This window comes from Anguilla rostrata, chromosome 16 (genome assembly GCF_018555375.3).
Source record: "Anguilla rostrata isolate EN2019 chromosome 16, ASM1855537v3, whole genome shotgun sequence".
Classification (NCBI taxonomy): domain Eukaryota; kingdom Metazoa; phylum Chordata; class Actinopteri; order Anguilliformes; family Anguillidae; genus Anguilla; species Anguilla rostrata.
In genome coordinates, this window is record NC_057948.1 from 16,914,415 (window position 1) to 16,929,687 (window position 15,273).

A 15,273-nucleotide genomic window follows, 5' to 3' on the forward strand; every position below is an offset into this window, starting at 1 on the left:
GAATTACTTTTTGAGAATAACCTTAATCATGCCAATTATACGTTTAGAATATGGACATGATGGGCCACTTTTAACATAGTTTACACGATATTAGGCTATATTACCGTTTTGAACGGAGATCACTCCATTATTTAGGCTATTCGAGTTCATGATAAACGGCGGGCGCACACCTGGGCTGGGATGATGCATTTCGTGGATATAGGCTACTTTCGATATTTTTATTTTTGTTTTCACTTTTTATTCATCCGCTTAATAAGATTTATTCGATACGTTACAGCAAATCAGTTAACATCGGATGTCATTGAAGGGGTCATGTCCCGCCTGACTGTACTTACACCTTACTTCCAGTAGAGGGCTCTCATTTCGAACACAACCGTGCAAAAAATCTAAATGGGCATTTTGATATGGGACATTACAATGATTTTTGTCAGCTGGGCTAATTGCTTAGAGTAAAATTTGAAAAAAGATATAAGGGGCCTTATTGAAGCATTCAGTATTATGTGAACCGGCCTACAGAACCGTAAAGTGCATGCTCAAATCTCATATAGCCTAACACTAGTGAGGACATTTTCAGTTGAAACCACGACATTGACATCATAAACCTAAAATAGCCAATTAGCCTACGTTTAAAAAAATATTCTCCAAAATTAAAAAAAAACGAAACAATGACAAAACAGCCATTAATCCTGAGTGTTTCTGTTTCAAAACGCCGTAGGGTTGTTTTTCCGCCTATCTGTTTTAATGAAGTTATGTGGCAGTTCTTCATTTTGCCTATCAAAATATTTATTGTGATTGATTAAAAGGAAGGAGGCTTACACTGTGTATGGATGCCCTGCCTTTTGAAAAGTTGCAGCCAATGTGTTTGATCCATTGTTCTCTTCTGACCAATCCCTTCGCTCGGGTCCCCCATTGCCCCCTTTTGACGTGTCTGGGTTCAAGTTTGCATGTGACGTCACGCTGCGTGTGGGACATCGCTCCCTCTTCCCCTTACGCCACCCTGAGAACAGCGAAGTTATTAGCCTGCGACAGCCTGGACAGGCAGCTCTTCACTAAATTTCTGCATCAATCGCACTCTCCGTCATCCGTCCTGTATGGTGGATATTATTTTCAATTCTTCTTTCTTGGGTGATATGGGGGATCATTCCAAAAGTAAGTCGAATAATGTGTTTATCTGAATTCATTATTTTTAAGGAAAACACTTTAATGTTTCCCTGCTATTGTTTACATTTTGCATGTGAGCGGCGTTTTCTGGTTTAAATGAAACGTTATTTGAAGTAGCCTATATGTCTAAAAGTATATCTTTATTTATGTTTTATTTTAAGTTTCTATTCATTTCCCGTCTTACGGTCAACAGCGCGAACTGCTGAATTTGAAAAACATTCGATATGTTCATTTAGGCTATTGTATGCAAGGCAAGCAAATAAGAACTCAGACAGTAATTAACGCTATTACTGACAATTTCCAAAGCAGGCAAAATAATGAACACCTCACCCTGTAATTTACAGAAACCTTAGTAGGCTCCTCGCACTAGAGCAGTTAAGACAACTAGCGTGTAAAATTAAACGTTATTTTTCTGTGAATAAAGTGATAGCGTAACATCCATACTCGAACACGTGTTGTATCCCTATAATATAAATGCAAATACCACTTTGCTAGTAACTGTGACCATGTCCAATAATATAGTGGATTTGGATGATTTTGATATACAGTTACAGTTAGTTATATGTGATTGATTTTCTCACAGAGAAGTCTGGAATCGCTATGTGTGTAGGCTGTGGAAGTCAGATTCATGACCAGTACATACTAAGAGTTTCCCCTGATTTGGAGTGGCACGCAGCCTGCCTAAAATGTGCCGAATGCAGTCAGTACCTGGATGAAACGTGCACTTGCTTCGTCCGGGAAGGCAAGACATATTGCAAAAGAGATTATGTAAGGTAGGAGTCTTTAATCTCCGTTTCTCCATTTTAAAGAATTGCTGCTTTGCATGCCAAAAAAGGCCTGTAGATATGAAAAGCAAAAGAATTATGAAAAAAACTGTGTTGTATCAGCCCGTGTAAAATACTACTTATACACTAAGTTAAATAATAGCGGGTGGGAAAGTATTTCGGTATGATTTTGATACGATACGATTTGAAACGATCTTGTGAAATTATGCCTGCAAAGTAAAATGCGTGTGCAATAGCCTATTGATATTTGAGACAGAAATGAAAATGTTAGTGTTTGTTTAAAATTGCATTAAACTGGCTTCATCCAGCGTTGCAATCTTTTATCAGTTTTCTATAATTTGTATTTTGACAAATTCCCTTTTAAGAACATGCTGAATACACACAAATGTATGTAGGGTAGTTGACGCATGAAGAAAACGTTAACACACATTAGTTTTCATGCTTGTCAGTATATGTGTCATTTTGTTGAAAATACATTCTAAAACGCACGTATATGTCTCCTTCATAGGTTGTTTGGGATAAAATGTGCAAAATGTAACCTCGGCTTCAGCAGCAGCGACCTGGTGATGAGGGCTCGAGACAACGTGTACCATATCGAGTGCTTCAGGTGCTCGGTGTGCAGCAGGCAGCTGCTGCCCGGCGACGAGTTCTCGCTGCGCGAGGAGGAGCTGCTCTGTCGGGCCGACCACAGCTTACTAATGGAGCGAGGTTCCGCGGGCAGTCCGTTAAGCCCCGGACATATTCACTCTAGCAGGCCCCTTCACATGGCAGGTCAGTCAAACCTCTATTATTATTATTATTATTATTATTATTATTATTATTCCTGAAGTTACAGTTCATTAGACAACTGCTGGCAACGGAGTTAACACTCGGAGCAAAATACATAAAATAATATAATAATATCAAAGAAACAACTTATATAATTGTTTTAAGAGTATTTACGGGTAAAGCATGCTGGTGTTAAGGAATGCCATGTCAGGCTTTTTCGTGTCTGTTTTAATTTTAAAAACGACAGTGTATAAAAGTGTATACCGCTCACACGGTGTTCTAAATGTATGCCTAGTTTAAGGACGCGATTTCTTTCATTTTTTTATAACTGGATAACTTTAACTTAATAACTTTATCTGGATAGTCTGCCCCTGCAATTAAGGGTTACCGAATACTTAAGTAAATATTCAGTATACTGTGTAGGCCTGAATGTTTGATGAAATCGAGACAGGACCTAGCTTTAAATAATGTAGACACAAAGTACAACGGATTATAGTTTATATCGCTCCCGAGTTCCAATCCCTTTGCGACCCGGACACAATTTGAGACTTACCTGAAGGGAATTAGAATTGTTTAGACATACCCTGCATTGTTTACTGTGGTAGCGGATGGCTATTTAAATAACTGCATGGTTAGAACGTCTCACTTGTCCCAGAGCCCATTCCGTTGTAAGGAAAATCCAGCTAATTTAGAGGACCCTGTTGCTTGTTTCGCAGTAAGGCAGCACCGACGTTTTATGTCGGACTTTTCAATTGAGATTATCATTAACGCATGTTAATGATAGGCCTACAGTTTGGGAAACGTATTACACACACACACACACACACACACACACACACCCTTAACCCTCTACAACTTGAAGTAATGGTCCTGGGGCTTCTATTAAAAACATAATTGTACGAAGAGTTTCATCTAAGGAGAAGAAAGCGAATGTGTTCCATGGTAGAACCTTTTTTTTCTTTTCTTTTTTTTTTTTTTTGCTGTTATTTTTTGGAAAATCATAATTACTATTTTTGCTGAATATCTGAAAACCCGACTCATATGTTTATTTATTGTGGTTCCTAAACGATTAATTTAAAATTGAAGTCAATGTAATGCGATATTCTAGTATTCTAGGCTATAATAATAATAATAATAATAATAATAATAATAATAATAATAATAACAATAATAATAGCCGACGTATTATTATTATTGTTGTTGTTGTTGTTTTCGAAAACACACGCTCATAACTTTATAGGCCAGTGTGTTATATACGTGTATGGGCCGGCAGGACTTAGTCTGTACTAATGGGTCACTGTGTAAAATACACAGTTTCTCGGGCTGTTTACAACTGTTGTCAGCGTTTAATAATGAGTATTATAAGTTGTTCTAAGTATTGACGATTTCATCTGATCGGAGCCGTTATTGATTAATGTATTTCATTATTTAAGTTTTTTTCTGGAGTAGGTTATTACCAACACTGTCGGTAACGACTAAACGTATGGTAATTATTTTTAGCAAATTAAACAATTATTTACATTGTGTGATAAGTTGCAGTTGTGGTGTGTGGTTTGAAATTGAGCTGAAACTGTAATAACACTAAGCTATTTAAAACTAATATTACGAATGTTCTCATATTAACGTTGAGCACTTAATTTCAATTTGGAGAAAAACTGTTCAAGAGGTTAAATCGATATATTATATCTCCAGCAGATCCAGTAACAGTCAGACAGCCACCGCATCGAAACCACGTCCACAAGCAATCTGAGAAGACCACTCGCGTGCGAACGGTGCTGAATGAGAAACAACTCCACACCCTACGGACTTGCTACAACGCCAATCCACGGCCGGATGCTCTAATGAAGGAACAGCTAGTTGAAATGACCGGTTTGAGTCCGAGGGTCATACGAGTTTGGTTCCAAAACAAACGGTGTAAAGACAAGAAGAAGTCTATCCTCATTAAGCAACTTCAGCAACAGCAACACAGTGATAAAACTGTAAGCATTTTTGTAAGTTGTATCGCGCTTTTATTCAGGAGAATATAGCGCGTTTAATACTTTTTTTATTACTTTATTATGTTTATTACTTTATTATGCTTTAAATGGCCTCATTTGAATGTGTATGAAACATTGAAATAAACAACTGCAATGTTACATGAATATGAATATATATATATATATATATATATGAATATATATATATATATATATATATATGGTATAAATGCGCATAGATGGTTGTTTTAAGCCTAAACAATGCAATATGTATGGATTCTCTTTCGTTATATTAGTTGGGGGGAGATTCAGAAATGCCGCAAAGCATTTATGCTTAACTTTTTTATTTTTAATAAACGTTAGCTACATTTACGTTTATTGAAATTAAGCGGGGCCAGCTTTGTGGTTGTTTGATTCGCTCCTTCAAAGTAGGCGATGAGACGTAAAGGGATTTTCTTGATTTAGATTTCAGTCTTTTAGTATGGTCAAAATAGACAGAATAATCTGATAAATCACTCTGGAATACATTTTCAATGCAATAATACGTAATGCATGTTGTGGCTAAGCAATGGATCAGACATCAGTATTTATTTAAATATAGGCCTATATATCTTTTTGTGTGTGTGTGTGGGGGGGGGCAGAGCATATTGTAAAAAACTCATAACATGTTCAGGAGGAAAGGTGTATGTGTGTGTGTGAGTGTGAGTCTGTGTGTGTGTGTGTGTGTGTGTGTATGCATTTTGTGTGAGTGTGTGTGTGCACACATTTTGTGTGCGTGTGTGTGTGAGTGTGTAGATTTGTATTGGTACTTCTTTGAAATGTGAACTAAATTTGTACATTTGTACATCCAGGGCAGTTGCCTGCATATCTTTTTCACAGTTTTAAATATAAAAATTCCAGTTGTTTTCACTTCAGTGGTCTGACTTATTTTTTTCCCATTCAGAATCTACAAGGACTCACAGGCACACCTCTTGTAGCAGGCAGCCCTATCAGACACGACAGTGCAGTGCAGGGTAACCCAGTGGAGGTGCAAACCTATCAGCCACCTTGGAAAGCACTGAGCGAGTTTGCCTTGCAGAGCGACCTGGAACAACCAGCCTTTCAGCAGTTGGTAAGGGGAAAGATCATACACACACATCCCCTCTCCACACACACAAACACGCACGCACACACACACCCTCCCCTCACACCGCACATGCTGTCTGTCTTTCTCTGTCCTCTCTCACCCACATGCACACACACACGTACACACACACACACACATGCACGCACACACACACACATTTGCACACAAATATAAGTATGCCGTGTATAATCACATCTTCCTTCAGCTTAAAATAATTGACATAAATGAAAATGTTTAAATTTTTTACATTTTGTCAGGTCAAAAGAGTATTAACCTAGAATTTCAGAAGTAAACCACTATCGTAATGGAAAGTGTGTATATTTTTGCTATCCATCAAAATATATGTGCTGTAAAAATCCATCTTTCAAGAGCATCCTTCCCATCCTTAATGGGACTGTGGTCTCTCATGACCTCCAGCCTCTAGTCAGTACCCCCCCCCCCCCCCCCTTGACTCAATACACTTTTAGCCTATTGAATGTCACTGGACACACATGCTACGACACAATTCTGCCACTGTGTAGATGTTGCAGCAGCTAACACTTGAATGGCAGTCACTTTGCAGGTTGAGTAGTTCATTCAACCCCCTTCAACACAACACATTGATCTTTTACGCGGGCTAATTTACCATATATTTGAATACACCCACCGAATTTGATTAAATGCTTGTAGGCCCAATCACTGGCACTCGCCATTGCCTACTCCATACACAACGATACGTCAACTCATTTTACCTGGGTCCACAGCCTGTCGATTAAACGCGTCTCTAAAATTATGCCTGTTTTAATTCATTTTTACGGTTTGTGGTTATTTTCAAACGGAATGACACTACATTTTCTCTTAGGTATCTTTTTCGGAATCTGGCTCCCTGGGTAATTCTTCTGGCAGCGACGTGACTTCTCTATCCTCGCAGCTCCCTGACACTCCTAACAGCATGGTACCGAGCCCCGTCGAGACGTGAGACAGGCCAATTACCGATGGTCCACTGGACAAGCATGCTCCCGACACCCTGCATGAGAACAGACCAGACAAGCTTAACACAGCGTCCAAGGAAGAATTTCTTTCAAAGAGAATTCGAGAAGCTGCAGAGTGTGTGAACAACGCCATCGAAAGACGCACACTAAGATGCTGTCTAAATAATTTTCCAAGCATCTCGGCTTTCGACAGTACCCTGTGCGACCAGAAAGTGCCACTACAGTGACGTCACCGCGTGAATCCAACAAGAAAGAAGAACTTGCAATGGATATACAAACAAACCTTCCCGAAATTGATTAGGAGCAATAGACTCTTCTGTGTTCAGCGTTATGAGCATTTTTTTCATTAATGGTGATCATTGTGTCTTTCTTCAACGTGATTTTTTCATATTTTGTTATTGAGTCCAGAGACCCCCGTGTTTGTCTTAATGCGCATGATTTCAGAAGATTATATAAAACAGACTCTTGTTGTAAAATATTTTATCGTAATGGACGGAGGACAAATTGTTTGAGCCTCTCGAACGGACGTAAGTTATTGTTATTTATTGTCAGAACAACAGTTCATACAGGGATTAATAATTGATCTTAATAAACCGATGTTAAATGCTGATTTCATGCCTGAGAAACTTTGTATACGCTGTAAAGCTCAGCGCGCAAAGTATGTACACATTTCATGATCACTCTGAATCAGTGCCAGATATCACGCAAGATTGTTTGGACGTAGTCTCAGCTTTATTAGTTGATCTCCGTGCACTTTGTTGAGAGATGGATACCAGACTTCCAAGTTCATTCATTTTGACACCATGCCCAGAACTTATTAAGCAACCCGAAAGTCAAATCCATTTGACAACAAAGCCTATCAGTCCTTCTTCTAGCTCATTAGCCTACTGTATCATTTTCGACTAATTTCAATCTTGCTGAAGACCAGACTCAGTAGTCCCTGATGTAAATACTTTATATTTCCATTCGCAGCATATATTTTCGTTAATTACTTTGCACTTAATAAAATAGAGGACCCCAAGCCTCCCTCCAGTCAGAATAATCCCCATTAATATCAAATTAAATATGACTAATTTCAAAGCTAAAGGTCAATTAATTTTAACTGCAGAGAGAATCATGAAGAGAGGAAATGACAGTAACTAAATTAAACGATGATTTATGGGAAATTGTGTTGGCCTATGAATTGTCGCATATGATCTATTATGAGAGTATTCCACAATTTATCATTAAATTAATGACAGAAAACTCAATTTATTGTGGCCTAATTATGTTAAAACAAACAAACAAACAAAAACTTTGATTAATATAACAATACAGTTTAAACGTGACCGCGAAAACGGTAGGGTAAATGTTGGCAGCAAAGGCAATATTAGTAATCCCTTTAATTAAAATTACATGCGTGTTCGCTGTTTGAGACTGTTTTCAATTAGGCCAAGCGCTTGAAGCCGTAACAAAATTAGACTTGTCAGCGTCCGTTTGAATATGACTAACCCTTTACATACTGGCGAATGTTTTAAGAATGGCCACAGGCTGCGGAGAAAGGGGGAGGAGGTTACTGGCTTGGTCATCTTGCAGCTTGGGTGGATTTGCGATGTGATCAGTCCAGTTTCACTTGTTATGTCACAAGTCTAGACGCAGGGCAAGGATCGGCGACTGCTTATCTGTCCTTGGCATCACCTGCAAACGATACATTGACTGAAGCCACAACAAACCCACCTCTTTGGTTCACAGGAGGAGGCGTGGAAGGGGAACCCCGGCTTGCAGAGTCACTCTGGTGTGTCCAGGGTTTATTTTCGTTCCAGACTGGGAATCGCCGCTGGACACAACGCGCCCAGTCTCGGCCTAGTTGGAGAGACGTTTCGGAATTCAGACCTCGACAATTTGTCTCCCAGGATGGGGGTTCTTGATAGCAGGAAATAAGTTAGCCTACCTGAAAACTGGACAAGCGCTCCAGGGCACTGATGGAAACCGAAGGCAGGGTTTCACTTAACAATGAAAGGATTCCCTTTTCCCACAGGCCTGTGTAAAGCCAAATAATCGCTGTTAGTGGCTGTCAATCATACTGATGGCTATGTAGATTGATATATAGGCTATAGCAAGCAGAATTAGCAGATTATATAAATAACCAAAGAGACCGTTCATCATTTCAGAGTCTATTACTTAACAATAATCTCGCGCGCAAATTATTGGTTCTCTTCAAGGCTCACACTAAGTTCATTTTTTTCAATTCTAAAAATCAAGGCGAATGTAAAAAAAAAACACAAATACATTTTTTCTGTATGTGCCATGCATTTTCCATTAACACTGCAAGAACCCGTCCATCTTTATTTTTTACTAATCGTTTATTTTAATTGCAAATGTGTGTGAATAATGGTCGATTTGGGGGTATTTATGGAATGCCCAGTGAAGGAAACAATAAGAAAGATAAGAAAGGATTAAAACTTCAAGAAAAACAACTAAGGGCACGTAATTACTCAAGTTAGGTGGCCCGGGGTTACAGCTGAGAAGATCAATATCATGAACCACGCACCTGTCTAATTTACATTATAGGCTATTTGGCTATTTGGCTGTTGTCAAACTCGTGAAGGAATGCATTCATTCTTCCATTCGTACAAATGCAGCCATTCACTATCAGTAGTGATATCCTGTATATTTATTTTCATTCACTGCACTAGCCTAACTGCAGGCAAAAAAGCGAACTAACAGAAATATGCGCATTTGTTATGTCGCATATTTTAGTTCGGCTACAGAAAGGGTGTCAAACAAAGCAGGAAATTATAAACGACAACGTATCCATTTTTCTTACATGTTTCCATTAATGTACAGCAAATAAATATGTATTGATACAAATACATTATTATTATTATTATTGGTAGTAGTAGTAGTAGTAGTATTAGTAGTAGCCTAGTAGTAATAGTAGTAGAGGATTTTGCTCATTTAAAATATTTAGCCTATCACTATGAAATTTTACTTCAAACAGTTCTGACATGTCAGTAGTCATTACTCGTTTCAATTACGTTCATTACTTAATCCAGTCGAATACAATTGAAACCAAAGTACAAGCAAGCAAATTACAAGTACAAGTTACATACGACCGAGTCTGTATAATTGTAACAGAGGGGCGGAATGATTGTAAGAGTAAATGAAAACGCCCTATAATGCCCGTATGGAGGTTTTTTTTACACATACTAATGCTAATCAGGGAATTATTTCCAATGGTAACGTGAAACGTCACATCCTAAGATTAGGAAACATGGTGCTTTATTTATGAAAAAGACTGCAAAATACTGACGGACAAACAACTTTGTAATTTACCGTTGCGGTAACGTCCAAATCGATGAGGAAAGCTACTTTTTTTTCTTTCTTGACACCCAGGTAAGCTTTTACAAAGCAAATAGCCTACCGTACAAACCAATCTGGTGAGTGCTTATTATAATTGCCTGTGACCAAGTGACTGCTTCTTTTCCATTAATCACTTGGAGCATCCACAAAAATGATGCTATGGCTATGTCAACGCAGCCAGCAAATTACCGGAACACATTGAACATTGCACACTGAACTAACTTCAGAAGTCTTGTCGTTGACGAGTGCAATTCATTTCTTTAGCAAATATTGAACAACGTTCTACATGCCTGGTCTCCCCAAGAGGACAATACGTGTAGATGGTTTTCAAAACCATCCAGCGTCTCAAATCTCCAAATTTGATTTGATTTATTGTAAATACAAACACTACCGTCGATCGGAAATAACTTCCGGAACATATTTTTACTCACCTCGCTCAAAAACAGTGTTTTAGAAATATTATCGAATTGCTCCGTTATTTTGGCACGCGGTAGAGGGCTGAATTGCGCGTGTACACACCTGAAATGGGTAGGCCTACTGCAGCAGCAATGTAGGCTACAAAAAGTTATTGACCGTGTTACATTATGATGCGTTACCTTTATAGCGACTAATAAATACACTCTATTTCGAACTGGAAATAGTTTTATGCTTTTTCGTCTAGCCAAAAAAGAGCCAAACAACGAATACAGAAAAATATGATATTAAGTTTCGAATTTCGTTGACTAATATAGCCTATTGAATGTGAAAATCATAATTCCTAATGTCGCGAAAGTGTAGCTGTCATCAGTAAAACGCTCACATCGGGACTGATTAATAAAACTGTACTTATTCCGGTTTGGCGCAAATGAGGTGAGAAATGTCCTTAGCTGAACACAATAGCAATTGTTCATTCTGACACCATTAGTGTTTTTTAAATAATCGCATTAAACCGCTTTTCTGCATATTAGGCTATGGGCTATTTGAATATGCAGCCTATTTAATTTAATTTAATTTTATTTCATTTTTATCAAAACTGTAGTCGGTCTATACAATAAACGCCTGGAACTTTCCAATATTTGTTTCCAAAACAAAAACAGTCATCCTCACAGCAAACCTTAAGTCAAAGTATACATTCAAAAATCGTGTCGTATTTTCTAAAGAGACAAACATGCAGGCTGTAGCCTGTAGGCTACTGTTGTTGTATTTATTTTGTACCATAATCATTCAGCAATAGAAAGTCAACATTTTAACAAGGGTTATGAAAGACACATAAAGAAAGCAGAAAGGGATAGGCCTACACAAATGAAAAAGTTTCTAACATTAGTCTTAAAAAATTATTTAAACCGCGCGTTTAGAATAGTAATTAAAAACAATGAAGTTGTAAAAATGTGGCCATTCAGTAGGCTAACCCTTCTCCCGAGACCCGTTTAGCACATAGAAATGATTTTCTTCTCAAAATAAACGATTCAATGTAGGCTATTCATCGTTATTGAAAAAAATAGTTTAGCCAACAATTTGTGCATTTTGCAGTGGAATTTACTTTCAATGCAATTTTATTTGTATAGCGCTTCTTACAGAGATACTGTCACACAAAAAAAACACTTTACAGAGGACACAAAACGATTTCTATGTAGCCTAGCCTATTGCGTGGCTCATGACAATCACAACATTTCTGAACCCGTTTTAATTTAAGGCAGTATTCAAACGAATTAATTTTGGTGCGGCAATGTCACGTCCATATTTACACTTCATTAGGTCTCGCCCATAAAATATAAATCTAATCGAACATCGCCAATTTTACGGTAATTTGTAATCACCCAGGGCCGGAAACGCTTAGGACATCCATTTTTTAAATTCAGATAACATTCCTTCCTATAGAACAACTCGCATTAAAGTGAAAACATGCGATTAGTTTATTTGAATGTCGCAATAATCTATACATATTTACTATGCACTAATTAAATAACAAGCGGACTGAGGTTTCCCAGGATTTGACTAATATCAGATAATGTCAAACTTATCTGTTTTTTCATCCATATCAATTTGGAGTATCTCTGCTTGTCGTTAAGGAGAACAAAAATAAACAATGCTAATCCACGCCTCTAAAGAGTACCGTAGCGCGACCTGCCCCGCGAGGCAGAATGAAAATAGAATAATGGAGTACTGCCCACAAGAGGCACTTCGGAATTTCACTATTAAAATAATAAAAGGCTTAACCCACAATAAATGCATTTCCTGTGCTGACCTCACGGGTCCTGTTCTGACCTCAAACTTCCCATAGGCTACAAATTATTTTGAGTGCTAGGAGTCTACTTTAATCCGAACAGAACAACATGTGTATAACAGTTAAATTATACAATGCTTGCTTGAAATTAGCCGAAAACTGAGGAACAAACTATCTTAAAAAATGGATCTGCTAAATGCGTGGGTGATAATGTAGTCTAAACCGCGCAGGTCATGAGAAATGTCTTAGTTCCTGATTTTCAGTTTGTTCACACGTTCATGGAAAGAGCAGTACAGTGACTGAGGTGCATGCTTTGGGGGGTCCTGGAGGTGAAGACTGAGCAAAAACAGTGCATTTGTCTCGTGAAGCCCAGAGGATCCTGATGTTTTTGGACTCCTTAAGACACTTCTGGAGTTGCCATGGTTTCCAGCCTCCAAAATCTTAAACACAATGAGAAGAGGCTATGATCTTTAATGCCTCCTCCTGTCTGTAGTTCTTTTGTTGAATACTTAAATTTAATTGCTTTCTTTTTCCGTGAAGAAAATCTCTAAATTCTCTAAATATATTATCTTCCCATCCAACTGAATTAAAAAGGAAAACAACCGTGAGCGGTAATAAATAATTTTATTACATGTGTTACATAGGTAAATTATTAAATAAATTATAGGTTCTCTTACAGTGCTTCACAAAACAGGCCTGAAACGAGGCATTTTCGAAAGGAAAAAAAGAGGAAAATATACAGCATATATACGTCAGACAAAACTCAAGATGGCTCGTACTTGCGGAAAAATAATACATGTACAGGACAGACGCACACAGGTCGTAGATATGACAAACAGTACAAAAACAACGTTAGAAAAAAGAAAAGAAAAAAAACCGTAAACTAGGCAACGCCTCCAGGCTTATCACAACGGCCCTGGTTAACAAAACAAACATATAAACAAGAACCATTACGCATTCATTAAGTTGCTCGTCATTCTGGCTGATTTAAGAGTGCTTTTCTAATTTCCTTTGAGTCTTTCAAATTGCATTCTTTTATCAGCATCTTCAAAGCCCTTTATCCATACACTCAATAATCACAAATAACTTCAATCAGCCTGATCAACAATGGGGAAAATGTATTGTATGTCTGATACATTCCTTACCAAACGGCTAGGGGAATGCCATTAACAAAAAAACAAAAACAAAAACCAAAAAACTACAGTTGTAATAAACAAAATTGGGCCACCAAACCCAACTATTGCCTTAGCGACGCAGGCAGAACGTGAAGAGTCATTCGTACTGTTGTGTTTCGCAGTGAGCTTGTGTATTTGCTCTCGCTATAATACAGTTGTGAGAGAGGTGAGGCAGCTGCAGCCGGATCAATCGGCCTGCTTCTTGAGGAAAAACTGCAGGGCTGCGTCCCACTGCTCTCTGGGGAAACGGTTTGACAGCTCGAGGTAGTCCAGAGACAGCGGGACTTTTTCTGCAGGAGAGAAAACCAAACGAGAAAGACAGGGAGGGATAAGACAAAAAAAGAACCAACAGAATACAGTGGAGATGGACTGAAATGCCCACATCGTTTCTCAGGACGGTGCACTGCCACGATTGGACGAAGGGCCTGTAGTTCAGCGGGGAATTCCCGCCTCGTGGCACAGCGACTCCTCTGGTCAACTGCGCCCCTGCCGTTTACCGGCTGTGTCAGATGCACAGTCCCCCAGCACAGTCAGAGCACAGCTCGGCTGCTGAACAGCAGAACTGAATGGAAGCAACGACTGGTTGAACGTACAGGACGCAGCGGATACAGACCTATCATTACCAGGGACATTCCAAACTGGGGAAAACAGAAAAACCGGTTGACGATAAAAGAAAGGAAGTCGGCCTCATTTTAACATCCTCATTGCCAATCGTTTTCATGTCACTTGAACTGAATCTTGTGAAACGCAGGGAAGTAAAAGAAAGGGAGTTTTGAGAGTTAGACTCATGGAGAAACACTGCTGGAGCTCATGCTCACCTGCTTGTGAGGACGTCTTGCTGTCTGTCTGGCTGGAACTTTGAGCAAAGTCCTACAGGATAAAAAAGGGGGGAAAAATAAAGTAAAATTACTTCTCGTGGCATAATCACTGCACTGGGAAATGATGAACATTTGTGCAGATCAAAATGCTATCTGTTAGCATTCTGCTAGGCCCATTCAGTTAAATAGAAGGAGTTCTGCATTGTGTACGCGTTTTGATTCCCCGTACAACCAGCTGAAATGCCCTCCGTTAACCAAATTCGCCAAATTTGCCTAGACGGAGAAACAGCACACCATTCACCGTCTCCATCAGGTGCTCTAATTACATGATCGCATCCCACTGAGGTTGCCAACTGTGTTCAACAAATTGTCAGGGAACACAACTGGCATCCGATGTGGAGCGACTTTTCCCTTCCCTTTTTGAAACCGTCTTACTTCTGGCTCTTCCAAACAGATTTGCGCACAGTACCTCCACATAAGACTTTACTACCGAGTTTGTTTGCCGCGCTTGCGGTCCCCATGTCAAATTCGACCTATGGCTTGTTTCGGACGTTCCTTTTAAGCACTTCAAAACCGGCACACTGCAACAGATTTACCTTTGTTTGGTAAAGGCAACAATTTAATCACAGCTAATATAAAATTACACAGATTAAAGATAGGCCTGCGTCAATAGCCCTTAAGGCGCGGTGGAGAGGTTGGGTTTAATTGATATGCAGGCTGCTGTCACATGAAACCGACACAAAGAGCACTCCTTATTCAAGACTGAGCACGGGCCAAACCAGCTTCCTTAAACCGCGGTTGGCGAGAAACAATTTTCACTCCTCTGCTAACTTTTTTTTGCTTAGATGTTATTTTAGAGAGAAGGACGCCCGGCGACGATGTCTTGTTCTGACGGAACGCGCACGATGCCAACAGAAAGGCCTTTTGTTTCCCGACTCGGTCTCGGAT

The 15,273-nt window shown here is 39.0% G+C and overlaps 2 protein-coding genes across 6 annotated transcripts in view; one reads left to right on the top strand and one right to left on the bottom strand.

Moving 5' to 3' along the window:
- The first annotated feature begins 988 nt into the window (after positions 1 to 988).
- isl2a (ISL LIM homeobox 2a) lies at positions 989 to 7,397 on the top strand. Of its 5 annotated transcripts, none has more exons than XM_064313203.1 (6): positions 989 to 1,149; positions 1,745 to 1,934; positions 2,455 to 2,717; positions 4,407 to 4,705; positions 5,634 to 5,801; positions 6,658 to 7,397. In XM_064313203.1, exons 1-6 carry the CDS (start codon positions 1,092 to 1,094, stop codon positions 6,772 to 6,774), a joined length of 1,095 nt encoding a protein of 364 aa, XP_064169273.1. In that variant the 5' UTR covers positions 989 to 1,091; the 3' UTR covers positions 6,775 to 7,397. The 5 variants fall into 5 exon arrangements, with proteins under 5 accessions (XP_064169273.1, XP_064169275.1, XP_064169274.1 ...); XM_064313205.1 differs by having other exon boundaries at positions 4,407 to 4,693; XM_064313204.1 differs by having other exon boundaries at positions 4,410 to 4,705.
- A 5,540-nt stretch (positions 7,398 to 12,937) lies between these two features.
- Positions 12,938 to 15,273, bottom strand: part of scaper (S-phase cyclin A-associated protein in the ER) — an 88,974-nt gene continuing 86,638 nt past the window's right edge. The window contains exons 28-29 of the mRNA XM_064313786.1: positions 14,326 to 14,377; positions 12,938 to 13,797 (exon numbers count right to left, since the gene is read on the bottom strand). Coding sequence (XP_064169856.1) covers positions 13,694 to 13,797; positions 14,326 to 14,377 — 156 coding nt within the window. The 3' untranslated portion in view covers positions 12,938 to 13,693. The remainder of the gene's footprint in view (positions 13,798 to 14,325; positions 14,378 to 15,273) is intronic.

Excerpts from the sequence above, each read along its gene's own strand:
- isl2a (XM_064313203.1), top strand. The coding sequence starts at position 1,092 with ATGGTGGATATTATTTTCAATTCTTCTTTCTTGGGTGATATGGGGGAT. Across the intron at positions 1,935-2,454 it reads TGCAAAAGAGATTATGTAAG|GTTGTTTGGGATAAAATGTG; the intron begins GTAGGAGTCTTT and ends TCTCCTTCATAG. Across the intron at positions 5,802-6,657 it reads AACCAGCCTTTCAGCAGTTG|GTATCTTTTTCGGAATCTGG; the intron begins GTAAGGGGAAAG and ends ATTTTCTCTTAG.